This window comes from Oncorhynchus nerka, linkage group LG11 (genome assembly GCF_034236695.1).
Source record: "Oncorhynchus nerka isolate Pitt River linkage group LG11, Oner_Uvic_2.0, whole genome shotgun sequence".
NCBI lineage: Eukaryota > Metazoa > Chordata > Actinopteri > Salmoniformes > Salmonidae > Oncorhynchus > Oncorhynchus nerka.
In genome coordinates, this window is record NC_088406.1 from 66972509 (window position 1) to 66988462 (window position 15954).

The 15954-nt window shown below is 42.4% G+C and overlaps 2 protein-coding genes across 3 annotated transcripts in view; both read right to left on the reverse strand.

The window, feature by feature from the left end:
* Nucleotides 1-301: 301 nt before the first annotated feature.
* On the reverse strand, nt 302-9776 carry LOC115137431 (zinc finger protein with KRAB and SCAN domains 8-like). Of its 2 annotated transcripts, XR_010465152.1 has the most exons (6): nt 9312-9776; nt 8296-8420; nt 5565-5732; nt 1361-1511; nt 1013-1121; nt 302-860 (listed from the first exon to the last, which is right to left on the reverse strand). XR_010465152.1 is itself a non-coding variant. In XM_065024841.1 (3 exons), the coding sequence occupies exons 1-3, from the start codon at nt 9559-9561 to the stop codon at nt 4620-4622; spliced, it is 1488 nt and encodes a 495-aa protein (XP_064880913.1). In that variant the 5' UTR covers nt 9562-9776; the 3' UTR covers nt 1823-4619. The 2 variants fall into 2 exon arrangements, 1 of the variants encoding a protein (XP_064880913.1); XM_065024841.1 differs by lacking the exons at nt 302-860; nt 1013-1121; nt 1361-1511 and having other exon boundaries at nt 1823-5732.
* A 3503-nt stretch (nt 9777-13279) lies between these two features.
* LOC115137417 (uncharacterized) overlaps nt 13280-15954 on the reverse strand; it is a 32065-nt gene continuing 29390 nt past the window's right edge. Inside the window, exon 8 of the mRNA XM_029673735.2 lies at nt 13280-13846. Within this exon, the coding sequence (XP_029529595.2) occupies nt 13628-13846 (219 nt within the window). The 3' untranslated portion in view covers nt 13280-13627. The remainder of the gene's footprint in view (nt 13847-15954) is intronic.

Here is a 15954-nt window from a genome sequence, read left to right on the forward strand (position 1 = left end):
CACACCTCTTGACTCTTTCCACATTTAGTTGTTACAGCTTGAATTTAAAATTGATTACATTTAGATTTTTTATGACAAGCCTAAAGTTCAGGAGTCAAAATATGCTTAGCAAGTTGTATAGACTCACTCTGTATGCAATAATAGGGTTTAACATGATTTGTGAGTATGATAAAGTTATTAATTACACTTTAGATGGTGTACCAATACACCCAGTTACTACAAAAATACAGTTAGGCATACTTCCTAACTCAGTTGCCGGAGAGGAAGGAAACAGCTCAGGGATTTCACCATGAGGCTCATGGTGACTTGAAAACAGTTAGTTTAATGGCTCTATGATAGGAGAAAACAGAGGAAGGATCAACAACATTGTAGCTAGTCCACAATACTAACCTAATTGCAGAGTGAAAAGGAGGAAGCCTGTACAGAATATAAATAAAACATGCATCCTGTTTGCAACAAGGCACTGAAGTCATACTGCAAAAAATGTGGCAAAGCAATTAACTTTTTGTCCTGAATACAAAGTGTTATGTTTGTGGCAAATCCAATACAACACATTACTGAGTACCACTCTCCCGATATTCAAGCATAGTGGTAGCTGCATCATGTTATGGGTATGCTTGTAATCATTAAGGACAGGAGTTTTTCAGGATAAAAAATAAACAGAATGGAGCTAAGCACAGGCAAAATCCTAGAGGAAATCCTGGTTTAGTCTGCTTTCCACCAGACACTGGGAGATTAACTCTGGTCTCTGGTCCTGGCCTGCTCGGTGGTGTCGTCCCCTGGGACCTTGGCTGCACCCGTCTGAGTCTTGGAATCCAAGTTGGCCACCCAGTCTAATCTGTTGCCCTCCGGCCAACCACCTGCAGAAGGAGGTTAGAAGATAGACTTTACAAACGTGTCAGAGAAAACACTACATATGGATTTTTCTTTGGTCAATTACCTGGTCAAGTTAAGATGTGTGTTTTTGTATGCAAACATAAGTTGCTCTATGCTGTAATTATTTCCCCCTTACCTTGCTCCCCCATCTTTAGTCCACTCAGCAGGTCAATGCTCTCTGGTCCGTCTTCTATTGTCTCCTCTTTGACCAGCAGCAGATCAGGCTTCCCATCCTCCATGTCTGACTAAGAGATACAGAGTGAGAGGATGTTGGATCAAGAAATCTGATATGAGCACCCTGCTATGAAGCATTATCTGATTGGGCAATGAGGGATTGCTATGAATACTATGCAAACATGTTAGTTTTTGATTACTTTACACACTTTCATGGTTTGATAAGACAACAGCACTCTGATTCTGAGAGGCTTTGTGGATACGAGCTCTGACCTAATACCATTCAGACAGTAGTTCACAGTGGGCTCACCTCAGTGAGACTGTGTGGTCCTGTGCTGCTCAGCTAGTTCCTCTGTGGGTTTAGGAGGAGATGTAGGCTGGTTGTCCTCCATGACCATGGTCCCCTCAGGGTTCCCCAGACCCTCCTCCTTCACCAGCAGCACCTCTGGACCCTCCTCCTCCTAGTAGAGACAGATTACACAGACATACACTCCCTCAGGTACGTATACACAGATAAACACACTTTCAACATGGAGTGTTTACCCATCCCCACTACGTTTGAGTCCTATACTGTAGTTACAGAATGACTTCATTGTTGTTAAACCCATCATGGTGGACATAAATATCAATAGACTTAACTATTTTGAAATGTACAGTAGGTGTTTGTTAGTGTATGGGTGTATATTGGTTACAATGTGCTGTCAAGTGTATACAGAATAGGGTAGGATAAGATGCAGTGTATACTAAAGAGAGTCAAGTATTTTTTTAAGTATTAGAATGAAAAGTCCCATTGTTTTTATTAAACAAAACTAATTTTAAATACACCATATGAAAACCAAACATGCACGTCTCCACTACAAATCTGCTTGACAAACTGCATTCATTTTCTCAACAAAAGTGTCTTTGGAAAAAAATTAAGTTGAATGGAAGTAATGAAATAGGCATTTGTGAACATAATTTAGCCTACACAGTACAAACACAAAATATCATCTTTACTTTTTCCAAATTTTGTTGTTAAAGTGGAATTAAAATGGATTAAATTGTCCTTTTTTTCCCCTCCAAGGATCTACACAAAACTCTGTAAAAGTGTAAGAAAAATGTAACATTTGTAAGTAAAAAATGAAAAATAAAACTATCTTGATTAGATAAGTATTCAACCCCTGAGTCAATACATGTTAGAATCAAACGCAGTACTTACAAAACATTGAAACCTTCCTAATATTGAGTTGCACCCCCTCCCTTTTTTGCCCTCGGAACGGCATCAATTTGTTGGGGTAGGGACTTTACAAGATGTCAAAGGCTTTCCACAGGGATTCTGGCCCGTGTTGACTCCAATTCTTCCTACAAGTTGGCTGGATGTCCGTTGGGTGGTGGACCATGCTTGATACACACAGAAAACTGTTGAGCGTGAAAAATCCAGCAGCGTTGCAGTTCTTGACACAAACCGGTGCGCCTGTCATCTACAGTTGAAGTTGGAAGTTTACATACACCTTAGCCAAACACATTTAAACTCAGTTTTCACAATTCCTGACATTTAATCCTAGTAAACATTCCCTGTTTTAGGCCAGTTAGGATCACCACTTTATTTTAAGAATGTGAAATGTCAGAATAATAGTAGAAATAATGATTTATTTCATCACATTCCCAGTGGGTCAGAAGTTTACCTACACTCAATTAATATTTGGTAGCATTGCCTTTAAATTGTTTAACTTGGGTCAAACGTTTTGGGTAGCCTTCCACAAGCTTCCCACAATAAGTTGGGTGAATTTTGGCCCATTCCTCCTGACAGAGCTGGTGTAACTGAGTCAGGTTTGTAGGCCTCCTTGCTCGCACATGCTTTTTCAGTTCTGCCCACACATTTTCTATAGGATTGAGGTCAGGACTTTGTGATGGCCACTCCAATACCTTGTCTTTGTTGTCCTTAAGCCATGTTGCCACAACTTTGGAAGTATGCTTAATTCATTTTCCATTTGGAAGACCCATTTGCAACCAAGCATTTACTTCCTGAATGATGTCTTGAGATGTTGCTTCAATATATCTACATAATTTTCCTACCTCATGATGCCATCTATTTTGTGAAGTGCACCAGTCCCTCCTGCAGCAAAGCACTCCCACAACATGATGCTGCCACCCCCGTGCTTCACGATTGGGATGGTATTCTTCGGCTTGCAAGCCTCCACATTTTTCCTCCAAACATAACGATGGTCATTATGGCCAGACAGTTCTATTTTAGTTTCATTAGACCAGAGAACATTTCTCCAAAAAGTACAATCTTTGTCCCCATGTGCCGTTGCAAACCATAGTCTGGATTTTTTACGGTGGTTTTGGAGCAGTGCCTTCCTTGCTGAGCAGCCTTTCAGTTTATGTCGATATAGGATTCGTTTTACTGTAGATATAGATACGTTTGTACCTGTTTCCTCCAGCAGCTTCACAAGGTCCTTTGCTGTTGTTCTGGGATGGATTTGCACAAAAGTACGTTCATCTCTAAGAGACAGAACACGTCCGTGGTCCCATGGTGTGTATACTTGCGTACAATTATTTGTACAGATGAACGTGGTACCTTCAGGCCTTTGGAAATTGCTCCCAAGGATGAACCAGACTTGTGAAGGTCTACAATTTGTTTTCTGAGGTCTTGGCTGATTTCTTTTGATTTTCCCATTATGTCAAGCAAAGAGGCATTGAGTTTGAAGGTAGGCCTTGAAATACATCCACAGGTACACCTCTAATTAACTCAAATGATTTCAATTAACCTATCAGAAGCTTCTAAAGCCATTACATAATTTTCTGGAATTTTCCAAGCTGTTAAAAGGCAGTCAATTTAGTGTATGTAAACCTCTGACCCACTGGAATTGTTTACAGATTATTTCACTGTATCACAAGTGTTGGAAAAATGACTTGTATCATGCACAAAAGAGATGTCCTAACCGACTTGCCAAAACTATAGTTTGTTTACAAGAAATTTGTGTAGTGGTTGAAAAACGAGTTTCAATGACTCCGACTGTACTACCATACACCTTACAAAGGCACTTAATTATATAAAAATATTCTGTCTTGCCCAGTCACCCTCTGAATGGCACACATACATGTATCTTGTGTCAAGGCTTTAACAATCCTTCTTTAACCTCTCTACTCCTCCATCTACACTGATTGAAGTGTATTTAAAAAGTGACATCAATAAGCGATCAAAGCTTTCACCTGTATTCACCTGGTCAGTCTGGCATGGAAAGAGCAGGTATCCTTCATGTTTTGTACACTCAGTGTATATCACACAATGTCTGGATGCAATATTCTACACAGGAATACTCAACACTGAAATCTGTTACTCTGGTTATTCCAAATGATTTTCTGCTGACAATAATGAAAATTAAACTTTAATGCAGTGTTTGATCTAAACATCAGAGGCTATAGTGGAATGATTTTTTCAACTGGTGTATTCTGAGGTAGCTCATCTCTGACAACCTCTTCCCGCATTGCGTAGAGGTGAACCGCCTTTCACCCGCGTAGCCCTTCAGGTGCATCTTCAGCTGGTGCTGGCTGGAGAATCTGTTCTCACACTGGGACCAGCTGTATTATTTCTCCCCTGTGTGGACCCTCTGGTGTCTCTTCAGGTGACCAGCCTGGGCGAAGCGCATGTGACACTGGGTACAGCCAAATGGTTTCTCTCCTGTGTGGACCCTCTGGTGCTTCTTTAGGTTGCCAGCCTCAGCGAAGCGCATATGACACTGGGTACATCCGAAGGGTTTCTCCCCTGTGTGGACCCTCTGGTGGATCTCCACCTTCTGGGGGCAGCTGAAGCCTTTGTTACAGAACATGCATAAGAACCGCTTCTCTTTACTTTTGCCTGATGTTGCTCCTCTACCCCGTGCCTTAGCCTTTTGGCCCTTTGAGTTCAATACCTGATCGAAAAGGACGCGGTCCTGTGACTTCGAAGGTCCCATCGACATGGACACTGACTCATGATCCCTGACCGTGTGTAAAGGGGAGTGGGTTGTGACATTTGGATTTGTCTCTAAGCTTTCCCTGTAATTTAAGAAATCTCTGCCTTGTGAGTGTCCTCCTAAGTGAGTCTTATCTACATTCCATGTCAGAGGAGCGTCGCCCTCCACTTTCACAGTGACTTCATCTATGACCAGACCCTCCCCTTTCTTATTTCTTTCTTCGGACTCTTCAGAGTATACACTACTACGGTAGGGGTTCCAGTCCCCTTTAGACAGATCAGTCTGTGTCTCTAAGCCCAAGTGCATGATGCCAGGGTCCATCTCTGTAGCGTAAGAAGAAGACCGATCATTGCCAGTCTCTAATGCATCACCTGAATCCCGAAGGGAATGAGCAGTCCTCGGGTTTGGGTTACCGTAAGGTAAATACTCTGAGCCAGGAGCAGGAGGACAGCCCAGTATCCCCAGCCCCAGTCTCTCTGGGTCTGATCTGTGGTCAGATCCAGTGTGTAGGAGCCTGTGTGTTACGGTTAAAGTCTTGGTGTCTGACTTGAGGACGGCGTTCTGCGTTCCACTGACCTCCGTGATTCTGCGTCGGGTCCTGGGCGGTGCTGGGGCGATGGTGGGGGTGTCCTTTGTGGCTACATGGGGCTCTACAGCTGCTCGAGTCTGGGTGTCTCTGCTATGCCATGGGTCCTCCTCTCTTTCAGACCTCTCCAGCTTGACCCCAGAACCTGCATCTGCAGACTGACACAAGAAGAGGAGGTTGTTACCAGTACATGAGTTGAATTGTATAACAATGTCCTAGGGGAGTCTTACAAGTTCCCCTATGGCAGATAAATGAGGATGTCAAATCAAATTTTATTAGTCACATGCGCCGAACACAACAGGGGTAGTAGACCTTACAGTTAATGCTTACTTACGAGCCCCTAAGAAATAAAAGTAACAAGTCATTAAAGAGCAGCAGCATAATAACAATAGTGAGACTATATACAGGGGTACCGGTGGTACAGAGTCAATGTGCGGGGGCACTGGTTAGTTGAGGTAATATGTACATGTAGGTAGAGTTATTAAAGTGACTATGAATAAATGATAAGAGAGTAGCAGCGGTGTAAGAGAGGGGGAGAAGGGGGGGTGGGGGCAATTCAAATAGTCTGGGTAGCCATTTGATTAGATGTTCAGGAGCCTTATGGACATAGACTTGGCGCTCCGGTACCGCTTGCCGTGCGGAGGCAGAGAGAAAAGTCTATGACTGAGGTGGCTGGAGTATTTTTAGGGCCTTCCTCTGACACTGTCTGGTATAGAGGTCCTGGATGGCGGAAAGCTTGGCCACAGTGATGTACTAGTCCATTCACACTATCCTCTGTAGTGCCTTGCGGTTGGAGGCCGAGCAGTTGCCATACCAGGCAGTGATGCAACCAGTTAGGATGCTCTCGATTGTGCAGCTGTAGAACCTTTTGAGGATCTGAGGACCCATGCCAAATCTTTTAAGTCCCCTGAGGGGGAATAGGTTTTGTCGTGCCCTCTTCACGACTGTCTTGGTGTGCTTGGACCATGTTAGTTTGTTGGTGATGTGGACACCAAGGAACTTGAATATCTCAAGCTGCTCCACTGCAGCCCCATCGATGAGAATGGGGGAGTGCTCTGTCCTCTTTTTCCTGTAGTCCACAATCATCTCCTTTGTCTTATTCATGTTGAGGGAGAGGTTGTTGTCCTGGCACCACACGGCCAGGTCTCTGACCTCCTCCTTGTACGCTGTCTCGTCGTTGTCGGTGATCAGGCCTACCACTGTTGTGTCATGCCTGGCTGTGCAATCATGAGTGAACAGGGAGTACAGGAGGGGACTGAGCACACACCCCTGAGGGGCCCCTATGTGGAGGATCAGCGTGGCTGATGTGTTGTTGCCTACCCTTACCACCTGGAGGCGGCCCGTCAGGAAGTCCAGAATACAGTTGCAGAGGGATGTGTTTAGTCCCAGGGTCCTTAGCTTATTGATGAGCTTTGATGGCACTATGGTGTTGAACACTGAGCTGTCGTCAATGAATAGCATTTTCACAAATAGGTGTTCCTTTTGTCCAGGTGGGAAAGGGAAGTGTGGAGTGCAACAGAGATTGCATCATCTGTGGATCTGTTGGGGCAGTATGCAAATTGGAGTGGGTCTAGGGTTTCTGGGATAATGGTGCTGATGTGAGCCTTGACCAGCCTTTTCAAAGTACTTCATGGCTACAGACGTGAGTGCTACGGGTTGGAAGTCATTTAGGCAGGTTACCTTAGTGTTCTTGGGTCAAGCACTATGGTGGTCTGCTTAAAATGTTGGCATTACAGACTTGGACAGGGAGAGGTTGAAAATGTCAGTGAAGACACTTGCCAGTTGGTCAGCGCATACTCGCAGTACACATCCTGGTAATCTCTCTGGTCCTGCGGCCTTGTGAATGTTGACCTGTTTAAAGGTCTTACTCACATCGGCTGCGGAGAGAGTGACACACTGTCTTCCGGAACAGCTAGTGCTCTCATGCATGTTCCAGTGTTATTTGGCTCGAAGCGAGCATAGAAGTAGTTTAGCTCGTCTGGTAGACTTGTGTCACTGGGCAGCTCTCGGCTGTGCTTCCCTTTGTAGTCGAATGGTTTGCAAGCCCTGCCACATCTGACTAGCGCCAGAGCCGGTGTAGTATGATTCGATCTTAGTCCTGTATTGACGCTTTGCTTGTTTGATGGTTCGTTGGAGGGCATAGCGGGATTTGCTGTATGTGGATAGTGTCGTCGTTCAGCCATGACATTAGTTTTGAATGTCCCGTTGGTCATTTAATCTTCCGCGTGGGTCATCGATTTTATTCTCCAAAGATTGCATGTTTGCTAACAGAATGGAAGGAATTGGGGCTTTATTCAATCATCTAAGAATTCTCTGAAGGCAGCCTGCCCTCTAGCTCCTTTTTCTCTGCCTCCTCTTCACGCAAATCACGGGGATCTGGGCCTGTTCCTGAAAAAGCAGTATATCATTTGAGTCAGACTCAAAGGAAAAAAAGGATTCTGCCAGTCCGTGGTGAGTAATCGCAGTCCTGATGTCCAGAAGTTATTTTCGGTCATAAGAAACAATATGTACAAAATAAGTTTAAAAAATAAGTTACAAACCACGCAAATAAACTAACAAAAACACTATCGGTTGGGGACATGTAAAACGTCAGCCTTTTCCGGCGCCATTTTCAATGTACATGTTGTACAGTGAATACCTGAGGGGAGCCTTACTTAAATAAACAGACACATTTGATTTACAATGTAACTGTAATATTTAATGCAATACTATTACACTAACCTCGATCACGATAATGTGCTGGGTTGAGGTTCCCCTCCCCTCATCAACAGTGACTGGTTGGTCATCTATCAGTGTATTGTGTCCCGCTGGCTTCACAAAGCTCCTGTGGCCTCCAGTGAGATCTCCTTCACCCGAGACAGTAATTGGGGGAAAAGAGGTTAGGTTAGCTACGGTCAATGCTTCAAGGTATATTATACACTATTGACATGGTCTAAAATTGGCAAGGATATAACTTCTTGATATACTATTGATTATGTTCCATGCATCACATTGTTTTCAATTAGTAAATAATGGAAAATGCAGTAAATCAAGTTAGATGATATTGTAGATGTCTTTCCATTTAATTTCAATTATATTTTGACAGCACAACTTTTAATTTGGACTAAACTTTTATACACATTTGCCCATGATTAGAAGTAGTCAGAAATTAACCGTTCTGAGAAAGTAGCTGTTTTTAGCCTTTTTAGATAATTGACGTTAATGGTAAAAAAAAGTTTTAAAATAAATAAAGTATTAAATAGTTTGACAACCCTGTTTGTAAGCTTTTACATTATATACAACTCCATCACTTTAATTTTCCAGTGATTTAGACATGGATGTTTCATGGTAGGGTATGTAAAACTCGTCAACTTTGAGCACATCTATCTCCTAAATACTTTCTGACCACTTCTACCATGAGCAAATATGTATAGAAAGTTTCGTTCAAATCAAAAGGGATGTGGTCAAAAAGTGACTGAAATCAAATGGAACAACCCAATATCATAAACAGATTCTTGATTTACTGCATTATCTATAATTTACTCGCTTAAAACAATGTGATGGTTTTGGTTAAGCTCATTTTGGGGGCAGACGACCCTATTATGTCTTCGGGAAAGGTAGCTAAGTAATCAGGTGAATTATTGCATACTAACTATCCAAAAATGTACCAAGATACAATTCTGATTAACACATCTAAAGACACACATGCACAAAGGGGAACGGGGCAGCCCCCGCAGCCTGGGCCTTGAAAAATGTACCTCTTGCCATTCCTCTGTACTGGTCAATAATCTTGACACGACTGGCGAAGACGCGCTCCCGTGCCACCTTCAGTTCCAGTAGCTGTAGTTTCCTTCGCAACGCCCTGTTTTCTTTCTGGTTTTGAGTTATTTCAAAACGAAACACTGCATAGTCGTCATCTACGAGTTTACAGACCTCTGCCACGGCTGTATTCGCTAGTACCTCCATAATGGAGGCTATTTGAGTGTGAAAAACCACACTGTCAGCCATTGTTAACTAACGTTAGCAGCTAACTTTACCTAGACAACATTAACCAAGTCCTGTCTCAAACGCGAATCAAAGACTACCTGGGGCAAGTACGTGATGCTATGTAGTTAAATTAGTAATATTTTCAGTTCCATGGGTTTAATAAATGTCTAAATGGCAACAATAAAAACGCTAATGTGAAAATGTTAACTGGTCAACGCTTACTTCCGTTTACTACTTCTTAGGTGAGGTTTAGTTGCGAATTTCACGCAAAAGGTATATTGCCGCCACCAACTGGATGGGGTGAAGAAAATAGACAAAAGAAAATGACATGATATTATTGGGGATAGGGAAAATAACATTATTCCACAAAAACAAAAAAAATCCCACTCCAGTCACTCAAACACCCTGATAAAGCTCTGGGGCCTGAGAGGGTGAGACCACATGAGACAGTACTCCATACCAACAGGCACATGTCATTATGATGTTATATAATGGTCTTATTCTGATCAGGATGCCATATGACCAAAATATGACTAGTTTAAGACTTTTTTTTTGTGAAATATTGGATTTAAGTGGATTGGCAACTTTTAAGTTATTATTCTTTCTTTCCTATTACCTGTTTTTCTCACCATTTTCGTGGTTGCCAATTGGTAGTTAGTCTCATCACTACAACCCCTGTACGGACAGGTGACAGAGCCTGGACTCGAACCGGGATCTCTAGTGGCACAGCTTGCAACTACGATGTTGTGCCTTAGACCACTGCGCCACTCGGGAGGCCCGATAGGCCACTCTTTAAAGAGATTCTCTGGTACTTTTGTATAATTTGTAGCCAGTAGTTATGAAACTAGCACGTAAGAGCCAAAAGTGGTCCCCGAAAAGTTGGTACTACATCACATAGGTCCAGATATGTGCACCAAAGTCTTTCTCTCTGCTGTGTCGATGCGGAACATTTCTATAACTCTGAAAGTTTCTTAAAGTGCTGTCGCAAAAACCATCGAGCTATGATGAAACTGACTCATGAGGACCGCAACTAGAAAGGAAGACCCAGAGTTACCTCTGCTGCAGAGGATACGTTTCTTTAGAGTTAACTGCACCTCAGATTGCAGCCCAAATAAATGCTTCACAGAGTTCAAGTAACAGACACATCTCAACATCAACTGTTCAGAGGAGACAGATTGAATCAGGCATTCATGGTCAAATTGGTTCAAAGAAACAACTACTAAAGGACACCAATTAGAAGAAAAGACCTGCTTGGGCCAAGAAACACCAGCAATGAACATTAGACCAGTGGAAATCTGTCCTTTGGTCTGATAAGTCCAAATTGGCGATTTTTTTGTTTGTTTTGTTTTTTGTTCCAACCACTGTCTTTGTGAGACGCAGAGTAGGTGAATGGATTATCTTCACCTGTGTGGTTCCCAGCATGGAGGAGGTGGTGTGATGGTGCTTTGCTGGTGACAGTCAGTGATTTATTTAGAATTCAAGGCACACTTAACCAGCATGGCTACTAAAGCATTCAGCAGTAATACACCATCCAAGCTGGTTTGCGCTTAGTGGGACTATTTGTTTTTCAACAGGACAATGACCCAAAACACACCTCCAGGCTGTGTAAGGGTTATTTGACCAAGAAGGAGAATGATGGAGTGCTGCATCAGATGACCTGGCCTCTACAATCACCTGACCTCAACCCTATTGGGATGGTTTGGGATGAGTTGTACTGCAGTGTGAAGAAAAAGCAGCCAACAAGTGCTCAGCATATGTGGGAGCTCCTTCATTATTATTTGTGATTAGTGATTCATTTTAAGGTAAACATTTTTTTTAATGTCCCTAATTTTACAGTAAAAAAATATTATTTTCAAAAGACATTGAACATATAATCGTGAAATCATAGTGTAAAATCAGGTGAGCTGGTTCTACTCTTTTTGGACATATTCTGGTGTTTTGTGTTGGGAAACTGAATGGGTCGAGCTTAACACATCAACTCTGTTACCTATAGATAGGCTAGAAATATTTTTGTTTTTTGTGAAGCTTGCATTCAATTGTCCCTTCCTGTTGCACATAAGAAGGGTCCATTCCCCTAGGCTGAAGAAGGCTCTATGTAATTCAATGTCGGGCAGAAATGTGCATTTGGATCAGGAAAGTTTCCACTCAAGACCTCTACAAGCCAAAATGTTGATTTTTAAAAAAAATACTATTTTTTGGGAAAATTTCTAATATAATTTTATTCAATATTCTGCCTTGTAGAGACTATTTATTTAAGACTATCATGGAGTAACCATGGTAACAGTCATGTTTAGCCAACCATTCCCCTTCACAAGGGGATTCATGACTGATTTAAGATGAATTTCTAAACCCTGTTATGGTCAACCATGTTACTTTATTTGGTACTTAATAGGCTTTTTTTTTAGATGGGGAAAAAGTGTTTTTTTATTCAATTGAATATGTGTTCTTTATTTTTTACGCCAAGTTACACTACTCAAAAACCACCTAATTGGTGGAACAACCCAATAGCCAGGTGCATCACTATTCCCATTGAAGATCTATTACTGTATGTAGGTTATATGTACAGTATTTCTCCCTTACCTTGCTCCCCCATCTTTAGTCCAATCAGCAGATCAATGCTCTCTGGTCCATCCTCTACGGTCTCTTCTTTGACCAGCAGCAGATCAGGCTTCCCATCCTCTATGTCTACTGACTGTAAGAGATACAGAGTGAGAGGATGTTGGACTTAGAAATCTGATATGGAGCATCTTCTGATTGGGCAATGAGGGATTGCTATGAGTACTATGCAAACATGTTAGTTGATTTGATTACTTGGCAGTCTTTAATGGTTTGATAATTCAAAAGACGTGGTCCCACATATAAGACAACATGTATCAGAGTAGGAGTGCTGATCTAGGATCTGTACATATAATCTTATTCATTATGATCTAAAAGGCAAAACGGATGCAGGTCAGCACTCACTTTTTTGTGTGGATTCGGGCTCTGACCTAATACTATTCAGACTTCAGACATTTGTCATTCAGCTCAATAGAAGTGCATCCGTCTTACCGAATTCCGATGCGCACATTGAAGATGTTAGAATAACTGTCCACATTGATACTCTTCTTGTTGGCTGAAGAAAAGTCAAACCGCATTATCACTAGCCTATGTCAATCTACTATCCCCAATAGTAGAAAAGAGTACCTATTCTATTGGTCAGCTTGTTGTTTTGTGCGAGAAAGAAATAGCCTATTCCTAACAGACTCTGGGACAGTTGTGGGACGAAAGATCAAAGTCAATCAACCAGTAGGCCTCGGCTACATCAACATTTTTTTAAAGCAATGAGGCTGATGCAACAGATCAGAACGTTTAGCTTAAAATGTTGATGAACTATTATTTCTTCACATAAAGCACAGCAATGTGCACAAGGTAGTGTGCGAATTTTCTTTCCGTAATGCAATTAGCGGGAAAACGCTGTTAAAAGCGCACCGCACATGCAAGTGTTGGTCACTATTACATAGAGATACTGTTTTTAATTCTCAACTGGTAATTGAAGCGCACTTCCCATTCGCCATTCAGTGCATCACACACCACTTGCAGTGTGAGCTGGAGGCAGTATGCATGTTTGAAACATTAACATTTTACTTCATGTTATGGGGCAAGTCTTAGATATATTTAGTAAGTGTATATTGGTTATAAAACATTGTGTTAATAAAGAATAGGGTGAGATCAGATGTGATGTATACTAAAAGTCTCAATGAAAGTCCCATTTTGTGTTTATTAAACAGAAACAAGTGTTAAATACACCATGTGAAAACCACACGTCTCAACAAAAAACTGAATGAATTTGATAAATTGAATTCATTTTCTTGTGGAAAAAATTAAGTTGAATTGAAGAAATGAAATAGGCATTTGTGACCAACATATAGCTTACACAGTATAAACACAACATGTAACAGAGTTTTTAGGCTTATATATCACACTGGATGAAATATTCTACCCAGGAATATTCAACACTGAAATATGTTACTCAGTATTCCAAATGCATCTGTGGATATTTTATGCTGACAACAATGACAATTCATCAGTCTTTAATGCAGGATTTTATCTAAATGTCAGAAGACCTTTCTCCCGTGTGGACCTTCAGGTGCATCTTCAGGTTACCAGCCTGGGCAAAGCGCATGTGACACTGGGTACAGCTGTAGGGTTTCTCCCCCGTGTGGACCCTTTGGTGCCTCTTCAGGGTGCAAGCCTGGGCGAAGCGCATGTGACACTGGGTACAGCTGAAGGGTTTCTCCCCTGTGTGGACCCTCTGGTGAATCTCCACCTTCTGGGGGCAGCTGAAGGCTTTGTTACAGAACATGCAGAGGAACCGTTTCTCTTTACTATTGCCTGATATGTCTCCCCCTCCCTGACCCTTAGCTCTATTCCTTTTGTTTGAGTTCAATACCTGATCGAAAAGGATGCGACCGTGTGAATCAGAAGGTGCCATCGACGTGGACACTGGGTCACGATCCCTGAAAGTGAGTAAAGGGGAGTGGGTCACCACATTGTAGTCTAAGTCACTGGTGTTGCCTAGTGAGTGTCCTTCTCTTAAGTGAGTCTCGTCTACATTCCATGTCAGAGGTGCATCACCCTCCACTTTCACCTCATCTACCACTATAACCTCTTTCTTTTCTAGGTGCCCTTCAGAGTATACACTACTACTGTACAAGTTCATTTCCCCTCTCATTGGATTAGTCTGTGTATCTAAGCCCACAGGCATGTCACCAGGTATCTCTGTAGCATATGAACAAGACGGATCATTGCCAGCCTGTATCGAGTCACCTGAGTCCTGATGGGATAGAACCATCCTTGGGCTACCGTAAAGTAAATTCTCTGAGCGGGGAGCAGGAGGACAGCCCAGTTGTCCCAGCCCTGTTAAAGTCTCGGTGTCCGTCTCTGACTTGAGGGCGGCGTTCGGCGTTCCACTGACCTCCGTGATGCTGCATTGGGTCCTAGGCTGCGCTGGGGTGGTGTTGGGTTCCGCCGTGGCTACAGGGGGCGCCACTCCAGTCGCTGATCCAGTCTGGATGTCTCTGCTGTGCCGTGGGTCCTCCCCTCCTTCAGACCTCTCCTGCTTGACCCCAGGACCTGCAGCCTCTGCAGACTGACACAAGAGGTACGTGTTTTTAATAGGCTTCACGCATTTCAAATTCATGGAAATGTGGTGAAAAAATAAGATATACAGTGCCTTCAGAAAGTATTTATACCCCTTGACTTATTCCACATTTTGTTGTGTTACAGCCTGAATTCAAAATGTATTAAATCGATTGTTTTTCTCACCCAACTACAGTGCCTTGAAAAGGATTCACCCCCCTTGGCATTTCTCCTATTTTGTTGCATTACAACCTGTAATTTAAATAGATTTGGATTTGATGTAATGGACATACACAAAATAGTCCAAATTGGTGAAGTGAAAAAAAAAAAACTTATTTCAAAAAAAATAAAAAGTGCTGCGTGCATATTTATTCACCCCCTTTGCTATGAAGCCCCTAAATAAGATCTGGTGCAACCAATTACCTTTAGAAGTCACATAATTAGTTAAATAAAGTCCACCTATGTGCAATCTAAGTGGCACATGATCTGGCACATGATCTGTCACATGATCTCAGTATATATACAAACCTGTTCTGAAAGGCCCCAGAGTCTGCAACACCACTAAGCAAGTGGCACCATGAAGACCAAAGAGCTCTCCAAACAGGTCAGGGACAAAGTTGTGGAGAAGTACAGATCAGGGTTGGGTTACAAAAAAACATCAGAAACTTTGAACATCCCAAGGAGCACCATTAAATCGATTATTAAAAAATGGAAAGAATATGGCACAACAAACCTGCCAAGAGGGGGCCCCCCCACCAAAATTCACAGACCAGGCAAGGAGGGCATTAATCAGAGAGACAACAAAGACACCAAAGATCACCCTGAAGGAGCTGCAAAACTACACAGCGGAGATTGGAGTATCTGTCCATAGGACCACTTTAAGCCGTACACTCCACAGAGCCGGGCTTTACAGAAGAGTGGGCAGAAAAAAGCCATTGCTTAAAGAAAAAAATAAGCAAACATGTTTGATGTTTGCCAAAAAGCATGTGGGAGACTCCCCAAACATATGGAAGAAGGTACTCTGGTCAGATGAGACTAAAATGTAGCTTTTTGGCCATCAAGGAAAACACTTTATGGCGCAAACCCAACACCTTTCATCACCCCGAGAATACCATCCCTACAGTGAAGCATGGTGGTAGCCGCATCATGCTGTGGGGATGTTTTTCCACCGGCAGGGACTGGTAAACTGGTCAGAATTGAAGAAATTATGGGTGGTGCTAAATACAGGTTAATTCTTGAGGGAAACCTGTTACAGTCTTGCAGAGATTTGAGACTGGGACAGAGGTTCACCTTCCA

Bases quoted from the DNA above. Each gene is read 5' to 3' on its own strand.
- LOC115137431 (XM_065024841.1), bottom strand. From the start codon at position 9,561: ATGGCTGACAGTGTGGTTTTTCACACTCAAATAGCCTCCATTATGGAG. The intron at 8,421-9,311 runs GTACATTTTTCA...TCTCGGGTGAAG, and splicing joins GTACAGAGGAATGGCAAGAG to GAGATCTCACTGGAGGCCAC. The intron at 5,733-8,295 runs GTTAGTGTAATA...TTCTTGTGTCAG, and splicing joins AGCACATTATCGTGATCGAG to TCTGCAGATGCAGGTTCTGG.